General features: G+C 34.0%; 3 protein-coding genes across 4 annotated transcripts; 2 read left to right on the top strand and 1 right to left on the bottom strand.

The window, feature by feature from the left end:
- Nucleotides 1-220: 220 nt before the first annotated feature.
- LOC112738869 (structural maintenance of chromosomes protein 1) lies at nucleotides 221-12518 on the top strand. Its single transcript, XM_025788941.3, has 18 exons — nucleotides 221-900; nucleotides 1994-2230; nucleotides 2738-2971; nucleotides 3402-3640; nucleotides 4370-4636; nucleotides 4753-5023; nucleotides 5995-6119; nucleotides 6641-6750; nucleotides 7036-7143; nucleotides 7225-7364; nucleotides 7855-7944; nucleotides 8017-8225; nucleotides 9013-9182; nucleotides 9474-9583; nucleotides 9669-10042; nucleotides 10981-11232; nucleotides 11828-12055; nucleotides 12187-12518. Exons 1-18 carry the CDS (start codon nucleotides 439-441, stop codon nucleotides 12233-12235), a joined length of 3675 nt encoding a protein of 1224 aa, XP_025644726.1. The 5' UTR covers nucleotides 221-438; the 3' UTR covers nucleotides 12236-12518.
- Nucleotides 12519-14005: 1487 nt separating this feature from the next.
- LOC112738853 (patellin-4) lies at nucleotides 14006-17089 on the top strand. Its single transcript, XM_025788940.3, has 4 exons — nucleotides 14006-15189; nucleotides 15460-15584; nucleotides 15794-15935; nucleotides 16592-17089. Exons 1-4 carry the CDS (start codon nucleotides 14308-14310, stop codon nucleotides 16862-16864), a joined length of 1422 nt encoding a protein of 473 aa, XP_025644725.1. The 5' UTR covers nucleotides 14006-14307; the 3' UTR covers nucleotides 16865-17089.
- Nucleotides 17090-17569: 480 nt separating this feature from the next.
- On the bottom strand, nucleotides 17570-20931 carry LOC112738827 (legumin type B). 2 transcript variants are annotated; one of them, XM_025788938.2, is made up of 8 exons: nucleotides 20576-20930; nucleotides 19854-20146; nucleotides 19261-19753; nucleotides 18913-19011; nucleotides 18791-18835; nucleotides 18664-18708; nucleotides 18287-18534; nucleotides 17570-18188 (listed from the first exon to the last, which is right to left on the bottom strand). In XM_025788938.2, the coding sequence occupies exons 1-8, from the start codon at nucleotides 20865-20867 to the stop codon at nucleotides 17796-17798; spliced, it is 1908 nt and encodes a 635-aa protein (XP_025644723.1). In that variant the 5' UTR covers nucleotides 20868-20930; the 3' UTR covers nucleotides 17570-17795. The 2 variants fall into 2 exon arrangements, with proteins under 2 accessions (XP_025644723.1, XP_072071715.1); XM_072215614.1 differs by lacking the exon at nucleotides 18791-18835 and having other exon boundaries at nucleotides 20576-20931.
- Nucleotides 20932-22266: the final 1335 nt, after the last annotated feature.

Genomic DNA, 22266 nt, shown 5'->3' with positions numbered 1-22266 from the left:
ACTAATTCAATTTACTATATATATTGTTCATTAATAAATCAACATATATATTGTACCAATAATAAATTGAATAAACTATAAATCGAACCCTTTGAAAAAAATGTAAATCAAATTCAATATTAGAAGCTATTTAATTTGTTTATGTCATTTATTTTTCTTGTTAAATCAAATCAGAAAACTTTTGGCTTATTTTGTTGACGTGTTGTTTTAAATTTTTAATGTGTCACTCCCGTTTAACAGTTTACACTTCACACTAAACAATTCCCCAAACAGAACATAATCTCTCTCCCCAAAATTCCACCCTCCCGCCAATTCCCCCTCTCTTCTTTTCAATTCCCCGCAAATGCCCAAACCCTAATCCCCAAATCCCTTCACTCATTCACTAACTTACTCCCACATTCACTCAAATTCCGAATCTAGGGTTCCCCCTACTTCACGATGCCATCTCTCCCGTCCCCGGCGGGGAGAATCCACCGCCTGGAAATGGAGAATTTCAAGTCTTACAAGGGCCACCAAGTAATCGGCCCCTTCTTCGACTTCACCGCCATCATCGGTCCCAACGGCGCCGGAAAATCGAACCTCATGGACGCAATCAGCTTCGTCCTTGGCGTCCGCACCGGCCAACTTCGTGGTGCGCAGCTGAGGGACCTCATCTACGCCTCCGACGACAAGGAGAAGGAGCAGAAGGGACGCAGGGCGTTCGTTCGGCTCGTCTACCAGCTCAACAACAATAACGGTAGTAACGGTTCGGACACCGAGATCACGTTCACTCGAGCCATCACCAGCGCCGGCGCCAGCGAGTACCGAATCGACGGTAACGTTGTCACTTGGGATGTTTACAATGCCAAGCTCAAGTCCCTTGGGATACTTGTCAAGGCTCGCAATTTTCTCGTCTTTCAGGTGAATTTGATTATTTGAACATCATTTATTTTTTCAAAAAAAAAAAAGTTTGTTTTATATGTATGTAATTGAAGGAATTATGGTTGGTGAGACTCAGTTAGTTGGACTTGTAATTTGTAGGGACTGCATAGGGCTATGAAGCATAAACATAGGCATACCGATTTCCTTTTGAAATTGTTTGAATTGTATGAAATGAGCACACCGTTAGATTGTTGTGTCTCTTGGGAGAAGATAGATGTATGTAGTGTTAACTCTATGAAACTATATGCTAGACATTCAATATGGGTGTCTAGATAAAATAGTTTTTATAATTGGGCATCTGGTCTAGGGCCTGTTCGGTAAATAGCTCATTCAATAGTTTATGAGCAGGGAACAATTGTAAAGTAACTGTAAGTTAGTTGTTTTTGATACGTAATAATATAAGTGTTTCTTTTGTAAGGGTTCTTGCAGAATTAAATATTTTAACTTCACACTATGAAAAATAATTTGTTTATAGTAAGTGAATATTGAACAGCCAAATGGGACAAAAAGTTCAAAATGTGAATTTGGACTTTTGAAAAGTTCCATTAGTTTCCTTTGGATCTGCTAAATTGACCAAGTAAAAATGAAAAAAGAGGGAGTATCTCCCATATTATGTGCTAAGTGTGTGGTTATAATTTTGGTTTGTAATTAACTTATTATCGAAAGATATGGTAGTATCTTGCTTTAGATGGTTTTTGTTATCTTAATTTTGATTTGCAACGAGGCAATCATTGGACAGTATGGAAAAATTCAGCATATAGTTGTGGTAAAAGCCCAAATGGCAGTATTTCTGAAACAATACTAGCTCAATTTCCAAACCTAGATTGTAGACTCACATTTCAACCTTCACAAGCTCCCTTTGATGGTGTGAATCTATATTTTATGCTTGGAAACTGATTGTACAAGCATGCATACAACTTTGATAAGCTTATTGAGTTGGACTTTGTGTCCATGATGGATGGAGTATCAAATCACTCAAAAGTTGCAATTTGCATCCCATATGGTGGTTTGCATAGTTGAAATTCATGAATGAACATACTTGCTCATTTGATCAATTGGCTTTCTCATACAGGGTGATGTAGAATCCATTGCATCAAAAAACCCAAAGGAACTTACTGCCCTTCTCGAGCAGATATCTGGCTCTGATGAGCTCAAGAGGGACTACGAGCAATTTGAAGAAGAAAAGGGTGCAGCTGAAGAAAAATCAGCACTTGTCTATCAGAAGAAAAAGACAGTGGTGATGGAGAGAAAACAGAAGAAAGAACAAAAAGAAGAGGCAGAGAAACATCTCCGACTGCAAGAACAACTGGTATTAATATCTCATTAATTTCATGTTTACTCATTTCTCTGCTCATTTCTGCAATTTTAATGTCTCACTATCAGCAAACATTTACGCACTTATTGTGCATTTCTTCCAAGCAAGTCATTAGGTTGGAATGATATGATATAGTATAATAGTAGCCAAATGTGTGATGATGCGGACTCCTTTTCTTAGAATGCTTATTTTTGGGTGCTGAACACAAACCGTGCGTAGTCTAGGGATCTGAAATTGCTACTTTGCTGCGAAATTGCAGGATTAATTTTAAATTATTTTTGCAAGTTTAGCTGCAAAGTTGTTTTGAGACATTTCTTGAATCATATTATTTGCTTCTGTTGATAGAAAAGATGATATTAATCTGTTGGGATACTTGTCTTTGTAACCTCATGTTTCAAGTTGAATTATGTATGCACCTAGTGATTAATGCATTTTTTCCTCATCTCTCTTGATCTCATGTGGACTGATTATGCTGTATCTGTTTGTTTTTTTTCCCTGCAGAAATCTATAAAGAAAGAACATTTCCTGTGGCAGTTGTTCAATATAGAAAAGGATGTTGCTAAAACAAACGAGGAGCTTGATGATGATGAAAAACGGCGTAAAGAAGTTATGGAAGAACTAGAAAATTTTGAACATGAGGCTAGTAAAAAGAAAAAGGAGCAAGCTAAATATCTGAAAGAGATTGCGTTGCGCGAAAAGAAAATTACGGAGAAAAGTAGTAGACTTGACAAGAGTGTGAGTATTTTTACCACATTTGGTATGTGAAAGAATATAAGATCATTGTCATCACTTCATCCTCAACACCATCCATTGAACTTTATGCATGTTTTGATTGAGTGCATTATTTTTTGAATTTTGTTGCTTTTGTTCATATTCCTCTGAAGAGAAGTCTTAAGATTAGAGTTCCAAGTTCTGGAGAATGGTTTTATTATTCTGGCAGTAGCATGAGTGGTTGGTTAGCACCACTCTAGTTTGCAACCTATCTAAGCTAGCAGTTCCTAACTTCTGTAGACAAAAAATGAGAGCTAGGTACTAGCTAGGCGTTGCTGACATTCATCTTGTTACATTTTTGGAATTTTATTCCTTATTTGTATTGTATTTGTCGCTCTCTTATGGAATGATTAATTTATGGAACTGCTTCTTGTTTTTCCTGTTGTCCATGCAGCAACCTGAGCTCCTCAAGCTGCGGGAGGAGATTAATCGTATAAATTCAAAAATTAAGAAAAGCAATAAGGAGCTTGAAAAGAAAAGAGCAGAACGGAGGAGACATGCTGATGATATAGAAGAGCTACAGAAGGGCATACAGGATCTTACAGCAAAAATGGCAGCCCTACAAGAAAGGGGTCGAGATGTTCGTGATAAACTACAGTTAGATGGTGATGACTTGGAAGAATATTTTCAAATGTGGGTGTATATTAATAAAACTTCCCATTCTTTTAAGCTGTTGCTCTTTGCTATATGTTACCCTTCATTTCTTTTATTCTTTATCTTTTTCTGACTTGTTGCATCATGGTTGGTGTAAGAACTTAAATCATAGGGTTTAGTTATAGGTTGCAATTAAAATTGTCATTGCTTATGCACTGTGCACTTATGTTTTTTGGTTATGCATGTTTAATGCAAATCATGTTAAATGTTAGGCATATTTGGACTTTCTAGAACCCCGCATGAGCACACCCACATATATTTGCCATTTCTTGTGTGAAAATTGGGTGTTGGCTATTCTCAAATTGAAAAGGAATAAAAAAATGAGAACAAATGTCAGTATCAGATTTTGAAAGTCGGAACATGTTTGGATATGTGATTTTGGCTACATTTGGCAAATATGTGAAGATGTTGTTGCCTGCTCTACAATATTGTATTCGGTGATCCATGATAGAGCACTATGGTTTGTTTGGTTTAAGTAGTTGACCCACCTTGTGGGATAACGGATTAGGCTTTGTTGTTGTTGTTGTTATTCATTGCTTACATTAGTTAGCCATGCATTTTTAGTTGGAAAGTAGCTGAAGGGAGAAAAAGAAAGAATTTTTGTCAGCACTACTGCACTAGTGTTGCGTGCATGTTGATTTTCAGTCTTCTTCTCTCTCTCTCTCTCTCTCTCTCTGGCGAATTTATGATGTGATGTTACTATTACAGCAAGGAAAAAGCTGGAATGAAAACTGCAAAGCTAAGAGAGGAGAAAGAGCTTCTAGATAGGCAGCAGCATGCTGATAGTGAAGCTAAAAAAAATTTGGAAGAAAATCTTCAACAGTTGGAAAACAGGGTGTCTGAGTTGGATTTGCAAGAAACACAGATGAAGACAAGGCTTAAAAAAATTCTTGGTGGTTCTGAAGGAAACAAGAATGAGCTTGAGAAACTGAAAAAGGAACTGCGTGTGATGGAGGAGAAACATCGTGATTCTAGGTAAGATGACTACTTTTTTTTTTTTTTTTTAATATACTTTTAATTGGTTAAGCTCATGTTTCGTCGAAGTACTTTACTGAGGATATGTAGATGGCCATGCTGATTTTGATCTGCAGGACTAAACATAAAAGCTTGGAGCTAAAAATTAGTGAAATAGAAAATCAGCTACGTGAATTGAAGGCTGATAGATATGAAAATGAGAGAGATGCTAGGCTGTCTCAGGCTGTGGAGGCTCTGAAACGCCTATTTCAAGGGGTCCATGGCCGCATGACTGATCTTTGCAGGCCAACACAGAAGAAGTATAACCTTGCTGTTACTGTTGCTATGGGTAAATTTATGGATGCAGTTGTAGTTGAAGATGAAAAGACTGGAAAGGAATGCATCAAGGTGCTAATGAGATTTCCTAATTGTGTTTTGTGCTATTGGGTCTATGTGTGTCTGTTTAATAATAACTAGGAGTCATCTTTTGCAACTCTGTTTCTGTTTTTTTATAAAAGAAAAATATCATTAAGATGGAGCAAATAATACATGGAGATGGATGATAATCCTCCATACAAGAGCAAAAACCAATAGAAGAGTTTTCTAAAGGCATAGCATTTGAATTAACATGTATGGAGGGAAAGTCCTCGAAAAAATCATGATAATTTTATGGCTTTCTATTTCTATTTTGCTGTTGAAACTGTGTTTGCCTTTATTTGGACGCTGCGTATCGTTGATTTCCCAAAGCAACATTAATATTAATTTATTAATGCTGATATGTGTGTGGGAGCACTGCTTCAGCTTTGAAACATTAAGAAGATTAATGATATAGCATCATAAATACATTCATAAACATCCTCCTAAGTTGTAATGAAGTAAAGATTATATTTTTTTTTTAAAAAATGCAATAGATTCTTCCCTTATTTAGTGATTAGGGGGATATTTAGGAAGATTTATTAGGAGGATAAATCATTTCTCTGAGAAAATAGATAGCAGTTTGTCTTGGACTTGAGCTATTGCACAGGATATGTTGTGCTGTCTAAACTTCATGAACCAAAACCCGATCAGCAAAAATTTAGGTTGGTGCCTTCAAGCTGTAGGAATAACATTTGTTGCCTTTTCATCCATGATGACTGGATTAGTTAATTTTACCTTGCTGCTGCTGCTGCATTTCTGCTAGAAAATGTTATGTTTGACCCATCTTGCTACTTTCTTCCTGTGTCTTTGGTTATCCTGAAAAGATACGTTAATTGCTGCAAGTGCATAGAAAATGTGTAAAATGTAAAAATATCATTGCTTCCAATATTTCTAGATTTGGCGCATTGGTTTTATTTGGTTTATGCATTAATTGTACCATCAATTTGTTTGCTTCTTTGCAGTATTTGAAAGATCAAAGGCTTCCTCCTCAGACATTCATTCCTCTGCAATCAATTCGAGTGAAGCCAATCATGGAAAGATTGCGCACATTAGGGGGTACAGCGAAACTGGTTTTTGATGTGATTCAATATCCTTTTCAACCAGTGGCTTCTTTAAAAATCTAGTTGTGAAAGTATATATAGGTGCTTTCAGATTTCGTTATTTGAAGTTGTTCTCATGAAATTGGGAACTTCTTTCTCTGGAACATTCTATTATCATGCTTTACTTGACTGTTTTAAAAGATAAACAATGTTTGATGTTAACCATAGTGCTTGAAATTTTCGAATTCTAGAGTGCTATTCTTTTGTCTGCCATTGCTTAAATTTGCCACACTTCTTCAGATTTTTCCTGCTGCATTTAACAAGATAAATCTGCAACACTTTTACTTCAGATTCTTCCTGCTGTATTTGACAATACTTTGAAAATTGGTAGAAGAGAAAAATATAGAGAAAGAAACTTTGTGTGTGTGTGTGTGTATATATATATTTTCTCTTGGTTATGAAGAGAGGAAAATGAGGAGAAAAGGAAATGGTGTATTAATATATAGGGATATAATATGATTTTGATGAACCAAGTTCTTTTTTAAGCTTTTCAACTTAACTAGCTCAAGTTTGATCCTTCCTTGGAGAAGGCAATTCTCTTTGCTGTGGGAAATACTCTTGTTTGTGATGATCTTGAGGAGGCAAAAGTTTTAGGCTGGAGTGGTGAGAGGTTTAAAGGTAACTATGCATTATGTTTTTATGTTTTTTATTTTAACCTGCCATTTTTCTTTCCCACTGGTTTTGTATATCCTTTATTTTCTGACCCTTAGTTTATAACTTTTAATTGACTTTGTCTCATTACATTGAGTTATTTGTTGTTTTGTTGCTTATATAACAACCATTTTGCTTCTTAAGAACCTGACACTACACATTATACATGTATTGCATTCCTGGTGCTTTTAATATTGTTAAACTTATATCAAAATACAAAATAGTGAGCATTGTCTTGTGTGATTTGGTTAGTTGTGACTGTGGACGGAATTCTGCTGACAAAATCCGGCACAATGACTGGTGGCACTAGTGGTGGAATGGAAGCAAGGTCAAAACAGTGGGATGACAAGAAAATTGAAGGTTTTTATTAATTTTATTGTTATTATTTGGGCACAGTTAAAGCCAATGCTTTGCTCTTGCAATAAACATGTTGTTTTTTAGGACTTAACAAAAAGAAAGAGCAGTATGAATCAGATTTGGAAAAGCTAGGATCAATAAGAGATATGCACCTCAAAGAGTCTGAAGCTGCTGGCAAAATTAGTGGACTCGAGAAGAAAATCCACTATGCTGATATTGAGGAGGTAAGTTTGATTCTTCCACCATTCCTCCCAGCTCATACACCAGCAAAACCACTTTGCCTGAATGTTATGATATATAAAAATCATGAACCTCTACGATTTGTGATAAATGATTCACATCATATTACTTCTTTATGGAAATTGTTAAAGGTTTTTGGGATAGGAACTGCTGATGAATTTTCGATGAATGTGATATACACTGGCCGACTGGCCTGATTTGGCTCTCTGTTATTATTTGCTATGTAATATCTGCTTTTGACTATTTTCACATGGTCTCTCCACCTTGGTTATTACTATTGAATATTGCGCGTTTTGGTTGTCTATTATATGATAGTTTATATGGAACTCCGTGCTTAGGAATGAAATTTTCTGTGCATCTTTAGACAGATAAATACAAGTTTTTGCTGGCCATCGATTAGAGGGATTTTTCTTTGATTCTGACCAATATGTATATTACAATTATTTAATTTTCTATGCTTTTAACTTTTGTCAGAAAAGCATCAAAGACAAACTTAGAAATTTGAGCCACGAAAAAAAGAACATCAAAGAAGAAATTGGTCGTATGAGTCCGGAACTCCAGAAGGTGATGATGACATTCTTATTTGTATAGTCATGGCAACATACTTGTATACCTAACGTTGTTTAAACTCTTCAGTTAAGAGATGCTGTTGATAAGAGGAAATCAGAAATAAGTGTGCTCGAGAAGAATATAAATAAAATAACAGATGGGATTTACCAAGAATTTAGCAAGAAAGTTAAGGTTGCAAATATCCGTGAATATGAAGAAAACCGACTCAAAGATGCTCAGAGTGTTGCGGAAGAGAGGCTAGATCTGAGTAGCCAAATTTCAAAATTAAAATATCAGTATGTTACGTTCTCCCTTTAAACCAAACATTGTACTTCTTGTTATCTGTTAAAAACTTGACCTACAAGTTTTGCATGTTTGCATTTCTTTGTGAACTTACAAGCAACTTCTATCAATGTGCTTTGCTGAAAATGTATTTAAATACAAATTACAATACAGAAAATATTAGACTTGGATTGTGTTGAAGAAAAAAAAAAAAGGATTTTGGGAAATGGAACGAAAAACAATTTTTGAAGTTCTACTACCAGGTCAAGCCTGCTGAACTGTGATATTATTTTGCACTAATTTCTGCTATATTTTGGGGATAGAAACAATATTTGTGGTAGTGTGTATAGCAGTGTATGCTGTATAATTATTCTTATCTATTTTACACTTGGGTGGGTTGCGTTGGCTTCCTAGTACCTATTTTATTCTAAGAAACAAGAATCTTCTTAACTAGTACACTTTTTACGCCCATATCCATCCTATGGGTGCTGTTGTATCAGATATTCTATGTTGTGCAGAAGCGATTTCTATGAGAAATGCCAATTTGCAGCTCTTCATTTGCATGAATAGTAGTAATTCAACTAAAGCTTTTCTTCATGTGGTATGGAATGTGCATCCTTGTTGCTTCTTTTACTAAAAATTTTCAACTATCTTGAAGAAATCATATAGGACAAATCCAAAGTTAAAAAAGAAAAGAAAATTTGGATCATGCGTTTTGATTTTACTTGTCATCTTGTTGGTTACTTTGAAATAATTCATGCATCTATTTATGGATATTCTCTCTTGAAATTATTTTTACAGATTGGAATATGAGCAAAATAGGGACATGAGTTCAAGAATTCAAGAGCTAGAATCATCCCTGGATACTTTACAGAATAATTTAAAACGGGCACAGAACAAAGAAGCTGAAGTAAAGTTGGCTACCGAGAATGCTACCGAAGAGATTGACCAGCTTAAGAAAGAAATAAAAGGTTTATGTGATACACCTTGTGTTTGCTTTATAATATAGATAGAAAACATTACACTTTCAGGTTTTATTGGGTTGATCACTTTTTTCTCCTCTCTTCATATTCACAGTTGGTTTGTTACTTTGTTATTGTAGTGAGAGCTTGGCTATCTGTGTGTGCTCTGTTATTTCATTTGAATTGATGGAAAAATGATTGATCCATCTTCACAAAAGGACACCGTCACTTCAGTTTGCTGTTTATGGTTTTTTCCATGCTTGTCTGATTGGTTTTCTCTCTTTCTTGTTACTCTTGTAGAGTGGAAATCAAAGTCGGAAGATTGTGAGAAAGAAATCCAAGAATGGAAAAAGCAGGCTTCGTCAGCCACAACAAACATATCCAAACTTAATCGTCTGATAAACACCAAGGTTAGATGGGCTATAGCTGTTGTCTCTTCTGTAACTTATGAGTATAGATAGCCAACAACACGTTTTATTTAATGTTTTTTTACAGGAGGCACATATTGAGCAGATGATTGTACAAAAACAGGAAATATTAGATAAGTGTGAATTTGAACAGATTAGCCTTCCAACCATATCTGACCCGATGGATACCGGCACCTCAACCCCATCTCCAGTTTTTGATTTTGATCAGCTAAGCAGGGCACTGAAAGATAAGCACTCTGACAGGGATAAGATTGAGGTGGAATTTAAACAAAAAATGGATTCCTTGGTATCTGAAATTGAAAGAACAGCACCAAATTTGAAGGCATTGGACCAATATGAGGCTCTTCTTGAAAAGGAAAAAGCTGTAACTGAAGAGTTTGAATTGGTGAGGAAAGAAGAGAAGGAGAAAGCTGATAGATTCAATTCAGTTAAGCAAAGGAGGTACAAATTACTTTTGTTCTGTTAGTCAGTATGTGTAATATTAGCACATAGCCAATAGTTCAGTTCTTAGATTGCGTACATGACTTGACGAGAAAAAGGAAATGGTTAGTTGTTTTCTTTATTTTTTAAAGTTGATATAACTTAAAAGGTAAATTATATTACATTGCCATTAGACTAGTTATGCTCATATGCTTAATGGAACGAGGTGTTGGATGATAAAAGGTGATACAAACATAAGCTTAGTCTGGTCGAAATGAGAATGCTTAGATGGATTAATGACCTTATATGAATGGACAAAATAAGAAATGAGGACATGAGAAAGAAAGCTGGAGCGATGCCTATTGTTGAAAAGATAGGGGAATATCGTTTTGGTGGTTTGGACTTGTGGGGAGAAGACCAGTGGAGAAATCCAATCTGGAGGTAGATCAAATGAAAGATAGACCAATGGTTAGGGGCGGAGGCAACCTATCCTAAATGAGGTGGTCAAGAGAGATAAAAATCTAAATGACGTTATTACTGAGATGATATTTGATAAGACACAATAACGTCGTTTGATCCATGTAGCCAACCCGATTCAGTAGAATAAGGTTTTGTTGTTGTAAAGTTAATCACTCATCCCCCAGCCCCACAAAAAAAAAAAAAAAAAAAACAAAGGATTTGGCTCCTTTACAGTGTAAGTTGCCCTTCAGAGAGTAAAATACGTTGTCTTAACCATTGATGAGAAATGTTCGGACACAATGGCTTTGTTTGGTCCATGTAATCGGTCCCGCTTATCGGGATAGGGCTTTGTTGTGTTTTTGGGATTTTAAGCCTAATAATTATCACTTCGATACATATGGTAGTTTTCTTTAACTCTCGGTTGAATATTCTCTCTCTGCATTTTCTGATTGTACATCATCTGTCTATTTGTAAAGCTGAAGTTTGTGCGTTGAATGCAGGTATGAATTGTTCATGGATGCTTTCAACCATATATCGGGCAATATAGATAAAATTTACAAACAACTCACAAAGAGTAGCACACATCCACTGGGTGGAACAGCATATTTAAACTTGGAAAATGAAGATGATCCTTTCCTACACGGCATCAAGTACACTGCTATGCCCCCAACAAAGCGCTTCCGTGATATGGAGCAGTTATCTGGTGGGGAGAAAACTGTTGCTGCTCTTGCTTTGTTATTTTCCATCCACAGGTATACAATTTTTTCTGTTAACTACTTATACATCTGTCTGTATGCACCGATGCACACTTAAATGTGAATCTTCAAGTTTGTTAATCATTTTCTTAAAATTTAGACTGAATAAGTCAAAAGGTACTCCGAATATTTTAGTCTTAATTAAATCAAAGTTTAATTACTATGTTATTTCCAATAGTTTCAATAAATTTTTAGTTTGGTTATTACAATTTAGAAGTTTGTAATTTGTTCTTAAATTTGATAAAAATCTGTAATTACATCTTTATTAGTTGTTATTTTTCTCTTAAAAATGAAATCATCTTAGAATATTTGCTTTAAGAATATTCTATAATTCATCCTACATCAAATACAAAATCGAATGTTCCAAAAGAAAAATTATTTTTAAACAAATATAGTTAGAAAGGACTTAATTGAGAATTTTATCTAATATAAAAACTCAATTACAAATTTTTAAATTATAAAGATTTAATTAAAAATTTGATAAAATCGTAAGGTCCAACTGAGTAATTAAGCCTTAAATTAATCTCAATTAGACTCCATGGAACATGGACAATGTTCTGATTCTGAATTCCAATCTCCCTTCTTGTTTCAGCTACAAGCCTTCACCATTTTTCATATTGGACGAAGTCGATGCTGCATTGGATAACTTGAATGTCGCTAAGGTTGCTGGATTTATCCGTGCAAAGTCTTGTGAAGGAGCAAGGGTTAGCCAGGATGCTGATGGGGGCAACGGTTTCCAGAGTATTGTGATATCACTGAAAGACAGCTTTTATGACAAAGCTGAAGCCTTAGTTGGTGTTTACAGGGACTCTGAAAGAGGGTATACTTTCACATTATCAATTGATTTCATTATTATCGTCATTTATTGCATTTCTTTTTAAAATATTTATTGTGTAAATCCGTTATATTTACCTTAGTTCATATAACAATTTTTTTTATTTTTTTTTTCAGTTGTTCGAGGACTCTCACGTTTGATCTGACTAAATACCGTGAGTCATAGAATCCATCCTTAAGCTACAGATTACGGTTGATAAGTAAGCTCCCTGCTATGTACATAGCTAGGTTGCATGTTTAATTTTTAAGGTGGTTGAACTTGCTATATGTATCTATGTTTCTGTTGTTTTTGTCTCACTCCTTCATTCCACTTATTTTAGGTTCATGTTTAAAGTTATTGTATATAAGACTACATTAGCTGCCGTTTGGACCATTAGAAATGCATGTAGAATACAATTGTAGATGAACAACAGCTTCGTTCTTAAAATTTATTTCTATTCATTTCACTATTTTTTCTTCTCTCCTTTTCTTTTTGCAAAAGATGATAATGATTATTATTATTATTATTATTATTTAATGTTAAACAGGCGTAATAATTGAAGTATTTTTGTGACCCAAATGGGAAAAAAATATGCTAAAAATTTGGCGGTTGCAATTTGGAAAGGCCGAAGAGGCAATTTGTTCAGAAGTGAAACCAATGTGGTAGGGTTGCGTATAGGTGAACATTTTGTCAATTCCACAATGTTACTTGTTATTTTTCGTTTGAAATAAGATTAGAGAGAAATTTGTCCGTTTCAGTATTAGAATATGTGGATTATTAATTTAGATTAGTGGGTTTAATAACTTCATATTATTCAATCATCCCGTGGCTTAAGTGATAGATATTGCTAGAATTTGTTTTTATTGCTTAGCATTACTCTTGTCCACTTATTTTTGTTAGAAGAGAAGCTTGACAATTTGATAGAAGAATTATTCCCTCAGTTTGCATCTCTTAATTCCTAATCCACAATTGTATCTATTTCTGATCATTTTGTGTCCATGAAAAGACAATTATGCTTAGCTGTATCTTATTATATCTGCGCTAAATCAAGTTTTTATTTTATATTGGCTACGTTAATGTATTAGTGTTGTCCTCATCATTTCTAATTTATTTACTTCTTATTAGGGTAAACTCATGAGTACTTATTTTAAATTTTGTTTAGATTTATTTTTAAAATTCTTTATTAAGTAAGAAGTATATGTTCTTGATTATTATTTTTTTTTTTATCAAAGATAGGAGACTCGAATCCACAACTTCTTAATTAGCTATTACTCATTGGCATATTTTCTTGATTAATTAAACAGATTTTTATATTCAATTTTATTATTTTTTTATACGAATGATTGAGATTTAAAAGAATAGTTTTATTAATTATGACCAATCAAATAAAAACACACTATACTTTCAAATTAATTATCTAAATCTTAATATTAAAATAACCATTTGTACATCTAGTGAAATGAACATTCGATATATCTATTGTTCACATTGTTTAGTGTTTTCATTGTCTACCTATACTTTTTTTATATATATATATTTTTAATTTTCAAATTGACTATACATATTTAAGAAAAAATAACCTTGTAACTTGACAATTTATTTATTATTTTTAATAGCAGGTGATTTTCTTAACAGCGTTGCACTTTTTATTTTATCTAGAATGTAGGTCATTTCATTTTTCAAGCTTTACGTGACTAAATCAGTTATTTTATGAAATATAATATATAAAGCAATGAAGCCAGCATTTAATGGTTACTTTGATACATGCAAATCTACGAATTTGCCAACTTTGTTCATAGGGAGTTGAACCGTAACAGGATATAGCATGGTTATTTATATCATATAAATTGTTAAAATTCATTATTAGATATAATGTTAATCTAAAAAAATAGAATAGAATAAAAAAACGGTGTTGGCCTCTAAGCATTTAGACGTATGCCAGTGAAATCCAATGTTGGAGCCACCGCAGATGTGCTTATATCTCAGACACTATTTTTGGCGCCACCAAACTAACGGTTGAGACTTGTTGAAACTCAAGGCATTCATCCATCCATCACTCAACATTAATCTTTCTTTTTCACATTTTTGAAAAATTGAAGAGCCCCTTTGTTTCCAAAGGAATTAACAACATCAACATCAACGTTTTCTTATCCAATTTCCCTCCTCTTTTTCTTATCCTTCCTCCAACCTCCCCATCCTAGTTTCCCGGCATATACTCGGGTTTTCGCCGGAAAACCCGACCACAGAGGAGAGGATACATGACAGCCCTGATGGAAACAGATGGTTTCAATGAAGAAAATGGAGATCATAATAGCATCAACAATACCCTTGTTGGTGTTCCATTAGTCTTCATTGATAATAATAACAAGAAAATCCTCATGGAAAAAGAGCTTCCCAATGAGAAACGAGCACCCCTTCAAGAGGACCAAGATTCTTCAAGCACAGAACAAGAACTAGATCAAGATCTTGGTGGCAATGATGAAGATATGATACATGACCCTGTTGAGATGAAAATCAAGATAAAAAAATCACTGCTCGAATTCCGGGGCAAAGTGGAGGACGCCATCCTCAGAAACTACCTCTTAGGGGAGGGCTCTAAGAAGCTCACACCAGAGGAGCTTAAGGACATATCCTTATGGGGTATCCCTTTGCTTCCAAGCAAGGGTCATGAAGGCACTGACATCATTCTCTTGAAGTTCTTGAAGGCTAAGGACTACAAGGTCTCTGAAGCATTAGACATGCTCCAGAAGACCTTGAATTGGCGAATTGAGAATCGCGTCGACCGCATTCTTGACGAGGAGGATCTCGGCTCGGAGTTCGAGCATGCCAGCTTCTTGAATAGTAGGGACAAAGAAGGGCGCCCTGTTTGTTACCATCTCTATGGTATTTTCAATGACAAGAGCCTTTATAAGAAGACTTTTGGGACACAGCAGAAGCGTGAGAGGTTCTTGAGGTGGAGGATTCAACTTATGGAGAGGGCTGTGAGGAAGCTATGCTTCAAAGAAGGAGGTGTTGATTCAGTGATTCAGGTCTATGATCTTAAACGTGCATCTCCACAACGGATGAAGGAGCTTGAATCAATAAGCAAGCAAGCTCTACTCTTGATTCAGAACTACTATCCTGAACTTGTCTGGAAAAATGTCAGTATATTTTTTCATTATTTTACCCTGAACTTGTTTGGGTATGGCCCTTTTTTGAACCTGCGTTAAGGCCGGATGCTTGTGCACTGAATTTATTTTATCTTTCTGATATGTGTCGTAAACATTCAGCAAAAGATTTCACGTTAGCTGTCTTGGCTTGAAGTTAAATTGTTTCTTTTATGATATACAAAATCGTTTGATTTATATAGTTGACATTTTTTATTAAAAATTTGAGTTATTATATTTAATTAGTTATTTATCTTTTGGCAGATAGTACTACATGCTCCATTTTGGACGTACACCTCTCAGGTGCTATTCTCAAGGTTCATGAGTCAGAGGAGTAAAAAGAAATTCATCCTAGTTAGGCCACAGAGGATCACAAAGACACTTCTCAAGTAAGTGTGCTAATTCCTGATCCTGATCCTGATCCTGATCCTGATCTTGATCTTAAAAGTCTTGCTCTCATTAAAATCTTGCTGTTCAAGATCTTCTAATGTAATATTGATTTATTTGGTTAACGTTGTTATTAGCGTTTTTGTTTTATAAAATCCTCAAAATTAAAAACTTCGAATATTTTCTAAAATTCTTATTTTCTTTGTAAAAGATTTGTTGACCCAGAACAGCTTCCAGTAGAATATGGAGGTCTTAGGAGGGAAAAGGACCCAGATTTCTCACCTGAAGATAAGGCTGAAGAACTCCACATCAGAGGAAATACAGTTTCTACGGTTGAATTTCCAGTCAGTGAGGTACTCAACATCAAATTCTGATAATCTTAAATATCTTTTGTTTCAAATTAAATTTTAATGTATATAAAAATAAGTTTTGTAAATAGTTCATAGTTTTAAATTGCTAATATTACAATAATACATGATAGAAAATCTTTGTAACACATTTTCACCGGTTCATAAATATCGTCCTTGAAAAATAATTCATTTTTAAAATTAATCACAAAAGATTTTGTTAGTTATGTTAATTCATGAAAATACAATTATAAGTCAAATCGATTACAGTTAGATAATCACATACTACGTTAAGTACATATGTTATCATGACATAAAAATATTAATCATACGTGTTACAAAATAGCTGTAATCTTAACATGACATGTCATTATTCTAATCATTTTTTGACACGTGACATAATTTGCTATGTCATCGTACCAAACAGTATCTAACGTGACATGACATGTTATCTTTTAACTAATGAAAAGATAAAGTTTGACTTACAATTTTATTTTTTAAGAATTAATATGACTAACAAATTAAAATATTTTCCGAATCAATTTTAAAAACAGATTGTCTTTCAAAGACGATTTCGAGTAATAACTCTAAATATTTATCGTACTAATAGATTTTATAATTAGTTATCATTTTGATTATTTTTTGAAATATTTTTGTATCAGTCTGGAGTGACAGTAACTTGGGATGTAACTGTGCTTGGATGGGATGTGTCTTACAAAGAAGAGTTTGTCCCAGATGATGAAGGGTCATACACTATATTGCTTCAAAATCAAAATAGGCTTGGTGAGAGTATTAGAAACTCCTTTTACATCAATGAACCTGGGAAGATAGTCCTAACTATTGAAAATGGCAACTACAGGAAGAGGAGAATGTTCTATAGATCTAAGACTAGAATCACAGTTCCCATGTTCATCTTGCTATCTAATAGTAGTTAAACCATTGAGGGGGTTCTTCCATTTTGATTTGGTGGATGAAAATTGTATATTTCCTTTTCAACTTTTTGAGAGAAACCAAGCAACCATATAAACAAAAAATTGATGATATGGCAGAATAGAACAAATTTACTGTCACAGGCTAACATGTATCTTCCCAAATCCCAAGTCACTTTTGCAGAAAATAACATTATTGACAACCTATATGAAAAATACTACTTTTGCACCTTTAAAGGCTTAATTAAACCAAATTAGCACAAATGTTAGTTCATGATTATTTTAGAGTGAAATATTTCTATTTGTATATTTATATCCACATACATGTATCTTTGCATCTTACAAATTTCTTTTCTTTAAAGTAAATGCTTTTTCGATCTTTGACTATTTGTATGAGAATAAAGCGTTTTTTCACATTTAAAAATTTTTAATTAATCATCAATCATCCAAATAATTGATTTAAATGCTTTTGTAAACGTCGACCTGACAATGTATTAGGAACTGTTTAGACAAATAATAAGAATCCTTTAAATCAGTTACTTGAATGAATGCCTTTGGATTGATTAAGAATTTTTAAATTATAAATGAATATTTAATCCTTTAAACAAATAGTAAGAAAAAAAGCTAAAAGGGGATTTATTTATTTTTATTTTGTAATTTTTTTTACCTCTAAATTCGAATTAAATCACAGAGCTATGAAATGAGAACAGATTTCAGAAAGTCACATTTTTATTATTATAGAAACTAATACACATCACCACTAATACATAGACCAAGAAAGAGGCTCGGATAGGCACATAAGTTAGGCCTAATCTTTATTTTAACTCGAAGTTCCTAACAACATCCAAAATTTATTTACTTTATTATTATTGAAGATGGCCACCATAATCTAGAACCATCATTATTCTTGCTATCAACTTGAGCATTATTATTATGATTAAGGTTGATCACGACGTTGAGGCCCATACTGGGAATCATAAGCAGCGACCAAAGGGGTCTGGTTTCCATTGTATTTGAGAGCACTGACTTGATGATTTCGAAGGCCAAAAGCATTGATGAGAACATCAGCGGGGATTCCCCTAAGCACTTGCTTGAGGTGGCTGATTGAAGCACGATCAGCAGTTTTGAACGCCACATACTCAAATCCTTCATTCCCGGCTTGCTTACCCACAGCGAAGTTCTGCGGCACCAGTAGAATCTGTCCTTCCCTTAGAACACCATTGAACACCGCGTTGCCTTGGGAATTCACCACCTGGATCCTTCCTTCCCCTCTTAACCCATAGATTATGCTGTTTGCGTTGTTGTTCCAATGGGGACTGTATATGCCATTCTATATGTACATTCATACATACATAAGCTTTGATTTGACTTGACAAAACAATGTTAATAACAAGTAATTGAATGTAGAATGAACTCAATAATAGTTACCCTGTAGAGGAGAACGTGTTCCGCACTGAGTTGGAACCATCTGAGGATGGGGAAGGTCAAGCTGTTAGCTGAGCTGATGCGGCCGGCTGCAGGGTTATAGAAATCAGCACGGGATGGTCGGGCAATGTCCTCAACAAGAGTCGGACTGCATAGTGTTTCCTCCACTCCGTTTCTTCCTTGTCCTTTTGGACGTGATGACCACCGTGGTCGTCGATCGTCATCATCATATCCTTGTCGATCATCATCGTCTAGAATACATTTAAAATATTATACTTTAATACAAGATATATATATATATATATATATATATATATATATATATATATATATATATATATAGATACTGTATTAATATATTTTAATAATCTTGTAATTACCTGGACGACGCTCGTCATCATCGTATCCTCGTCGATCGTCTTCATCTAAATATATTTAGAATATTATACATTAATACAAGATATATATAGATACTGTATTAATATATTTTAATAACCTTGTAATTACCTGGACGACGCTCGTCATCATCGTATCCTCGTCGATCGTCTTCATCTAAAACATATTTAGAATATTATACATTAATATGAGTTATATGTTATATTAATATATTTTAATAACCTTATAATTACCTGCACGACGGTCGTCGTCATCATGCCTTCTTCCTTGTCTTTTTGGACGTGATGACCTCCGTGGCCGTCGATCGTCTTCCTCTCCTTCTTCATATTGACCTTATTAAATAGAGAAAGTATTATATATTAATACCTTCATATTGACCTTATTAAATAGAGAAAGTATTATATATTAATACGAGATTCTAAACAATAATGTTAGGTAAATAAATACTGTTACATAATAATTTAATATATTTATGATTATATACTTATTACGACTAATATTATTTAGTTATTTTTAGAATCATTAAAAAATCAAAATAAAAAAATTTGGTACCGTAAATATATTCTAATAACATTATTTACCTGGACGACGGTCGTCATCATCGTATCCTCTTCCTTGTCCTTGACGTGAACCCCGTGGTCGTCGATCGTCTTCGTCTCCCTCTCTGTATGGATCTTGTCTATGGCGTGGACGACGGTCGTCATCATAGTCATATCCTTTTCCTTGTTCATCCCGTCTTGGTGGTTGGCGTTGTCTTTCTTCTAGTTCATCTTCATACTGTTTTCCCTCTCCCCAGCGAGGACTTATGACGTCTCTGAATCCTCCCTCCACTCTCACGATTTGGTCCTTCGTCTGTTCTGGCGGGTTCTGGAGTATCCTGGCTATCTCCTCATCCACGCCGAAAGCATGCGCTAGTAGTTGTGTACTGAATCCACTCAAAACGTTGTTGCCTTCTTCCTCCCCTTGTGAACCATACTCATCTTGCTGATGCTGCCCATGCCTGCGTCGCGTCTGTGGTTGTTGTTGTTGCGTCTCTGGATGCTCTTCTTCCGGATTTCCAGCTAGGTAGAATCTCTTGAACCAGCAAATACAAATATTTTAGATGAAGAATGTCATCATCATCACCTAAATAAGTATATCAATATCTATAATCAACTCAATATTAGTTACCTACCCTGGGAGAAGGATCAAGTTGGTTATCCAAGTTGCTGGTGTCAAGAAGCGTGATGGCAACAATAGGCTCATTTCCATAGTTAAAGCTCCAGTAAGGAACTCCTGCCGGGATTGCAAGGAGATGACCTTGCCTGAAGTGGTAGATTTTGTGGTGGCTATCACCCTGTTGTTCTTGTTCTTGTTCAGACTCTCTCTTAATAACAATACGTTGTCGTCTGTCCTCTCTAGACTGCGACTCAGCCTCTTCATATGTCACAGGGCATCCAGGTAGTGATACTCCAAAGACTCCATTGCCTAAATCCACAGTTAATATATAAAATTAGTTACAACAAATTATAGAAAATTAACATGTTTATGTGAAATATCTTATGAAACTACTTTGAGAAGAAGTATAAGGACTAGCAATTTTTATTATTATATTGACCAGTGACCACCAATTTTAGTTAACACATATTCTGCTGTACTGGTTCATTTTATAAAAATATAAAATAAGCTGACGATTAAGTACCGGATAAAAAGAATAAATTGTGTTGACTTTATTATATTATTGACTATATTTTCTGAAAATATAAGTCAATAGAGAAAATATATTTCTCATTAGTCTTGTAAATGAGAAATTTTGATAGATACTATATCATAAACCCATTTTTCATAAAATTTTAACGTGATATAAAGAATTACATGAATTCTTACAAATGTAATAATATGAAACAAAAAGCAAACCTTGGGCGATGAAAATGAGCTGGGGATAATTGGCGTAGGAAGGCAAGTGGAAGCCGTTAGGGAAGATGGTGCGCTTCAGAAGCGTGACACCGGCGCACCTTAGCTCCGGGTGGTTCGAGTTCCATGTCTCGGTGATGCCGCCTTGGGACTCAATCCGGTTGTCCGGCGTCAAAGCATTCAGTCTGTCGAGCTGGCATTCATTGAAACTCTCTTCAAGCCTCGTTCCAAAGCATGCACTTGTGAGGAACACCAAGCAAACACAAAGTGAGAGCCTAAACGGCCCAATCACCATCTTTGTTCAAAGAACTAATTCAATTGGAGAAGAGGGAGTGTATGTTGTTGAGAGAAGATAGCGAGTCCTTAGTTATTTATAAGGTTCATAGAGAATGTGTGTGAGTGACACGTCAATGCATGCATGGCTATGAAACCCTTCATTTCTTACACATATATGATAAGGTTTGGCCTTCACACTCTGCTCTTCTTCATCCATATCTATGGAACTTTGTTTATTTGTATTGCATGATGAACCTGGCCAATATACAAGGCATCATGCACTCATTATATTCATGTTCGCGTCTCTTTTAATTTCTGTTCTGCACTCTAAAATAACTTAATGATAAGTACTGCTTGTCTACCTCCTTTTCTATATGTATGCCACAACACAACCATTATTTATGTTTTATTTAATTTAAATTTAATTATTTTATTAGTATCTATAATTTTATTAAATTTTTAATTAAATTTTTATATTTTATATTTTTTATTAATTTTTTTTAATTTTATAATTAGATTCATTTTAATATAAAAGTATTAAAATTAATTAAATAAAATTAAAAGTATCTAAAATTAAGAATATAATTAAATATTTAATTATATATTAAAAAAATATTTTATTAATTTTAATATTTTTAATATAAAAAAATTTAATTATAAAATTAAAAATAATATAAAAAATTAATTAAAATATATATATATATATATATATATATATATATATATATATAAATTTAATAAAATCACAGAAAACAACAAAATAATTAAACTTTTAATTTAAAATGATTTGTTTATTTGTTTTAAGAGTAAGTCTCTTATTTTATACTCAAGTTTATCCAAGTTATTTAGTTTATGCTGCGAGATTTTGTCTTTTTTTTCTTCTTCCTCCTCCTTTTCCTATTGCTTCTTCTTTTTCTTATTCTCTTTTTTCTTCATTTTTTTAATTATCGTTATCTATCGTCACTACTACCATATCACCACATCCATCTCCTCCCTCCTCTTCCTGTTTCTTTTTTATTTAAATTTCTTTTATCTCCTCCTTCCTTTTCTTCTTCCTCTTCCATCATCATTATCGTCATCACCAACAACACTAATATTTTGCAAACATCTTTATTAATTCTGATTCTCTGTGGTGATTGAATGAATCGAAAATATTATCAAAACAAAACTATTGTATAATATCAAATGATGAACCAAAAATGGTCCATTATATACATTCGAATTCAGAAATACCTGCGTCTCGAATGAACCAAAAATTAGCTCAAAACAAAACCATTGTATAATACCAGATGAATAAAAAATTGTCCATTATATAAATTCGAATTCGATGATAATAATAACGACGATACGTATTAGAAGAAGACAATGACGATAACGATGATGATTATAATGATGATGATGATGATGATAGAGGAAAA

Source organism: Arachis hypogaea, chromosome 2, assembly GCF_003086295.3.
Source record: "Arachis hypogaea cultivar Tifrunner chromosome 2, arahy.Tifrunner.gnm2.J5K5, whole genome shotgun sequence".
Classification (NCBI taxonomy): domain Eukaryota; kingdom Viridiplantae; phylum Streptophyta; class Magnoliopsida; order Fabales; family Fabaceae; genus Arachis; species Arachis hypogaea.
This window is presented reverse-complemented; position numbering and strand designations above follow the sequence as displayed.

Excerpts from the sequence above, each read along its gene's own strand:
- LOC112738869 (XM_025788941.3), top strand. The coding sequence starts at position 439 with ATGCCATCTCTCCCGTCCCCGGCGGGGAGAATCCACCGCCTGGAAATG. Across the intron at positions 3,641-4,369 it reads TTGGAAGAATATTTTCAAAT|CAAGGAAAAAGCTGGAATGA; the intron begins GTGGGTGTATAT and ends TTACTATTACAG. Across the intron at positions 6,120-6,640 it reads CTGGTTTTTGATGTGATTCA|GTTTGATCCTTCCTTGGAGA; the intron begins ATATCCTTTTCA and ends TAACTAGCTCAA.
- LOC112738853 (XM_025788940.3), top strand. The coding sequence starts at position 14,308 with ATGACAGCCCTGATGGAAACAGATGGTTTCAATGAAGAAAATGGAGAT. Across the intron at positions 15,190-15,459 it reads CTGAACTTGTCTGGAAAAAT|ATAGTACTACATGCTCCATT; the intron begins GTCAGTATATTT and ends ATCTTTTGGCAG. Across the intron at positions 15,585-15,793 it reads ATCACAAAGACACTTCTCAA|ATTTGTTGACCCAGAACAGC; the intron begins GTAAGTGTGCTA and ends TCTTTGTAAAAG.
- LOC112738827 (XM_025788938.2), bottom strand. The coding sequence starts at position 20,867 with ATGGTGATTGGGCCGTTTAGGCTCTCACTTTGTGTTTGCTTGGTGTTC. Across the intron at positions 20,147-20,575 it reads GCTCATTTTCATCGCCCAAG|GCAATGGAGTCTTTGGAGTA; the intron begins GTTTGCTTTTTG and ends CTGTGGATTTAG. Across the intron at positions 19,754-19,853 it reads AACTTGATCCTTCTCCCAGG|AGATTCTACCTAGCTGGAAA; the intron begins GTAGGTAACTAA and ends TGCTGGTTCAAG.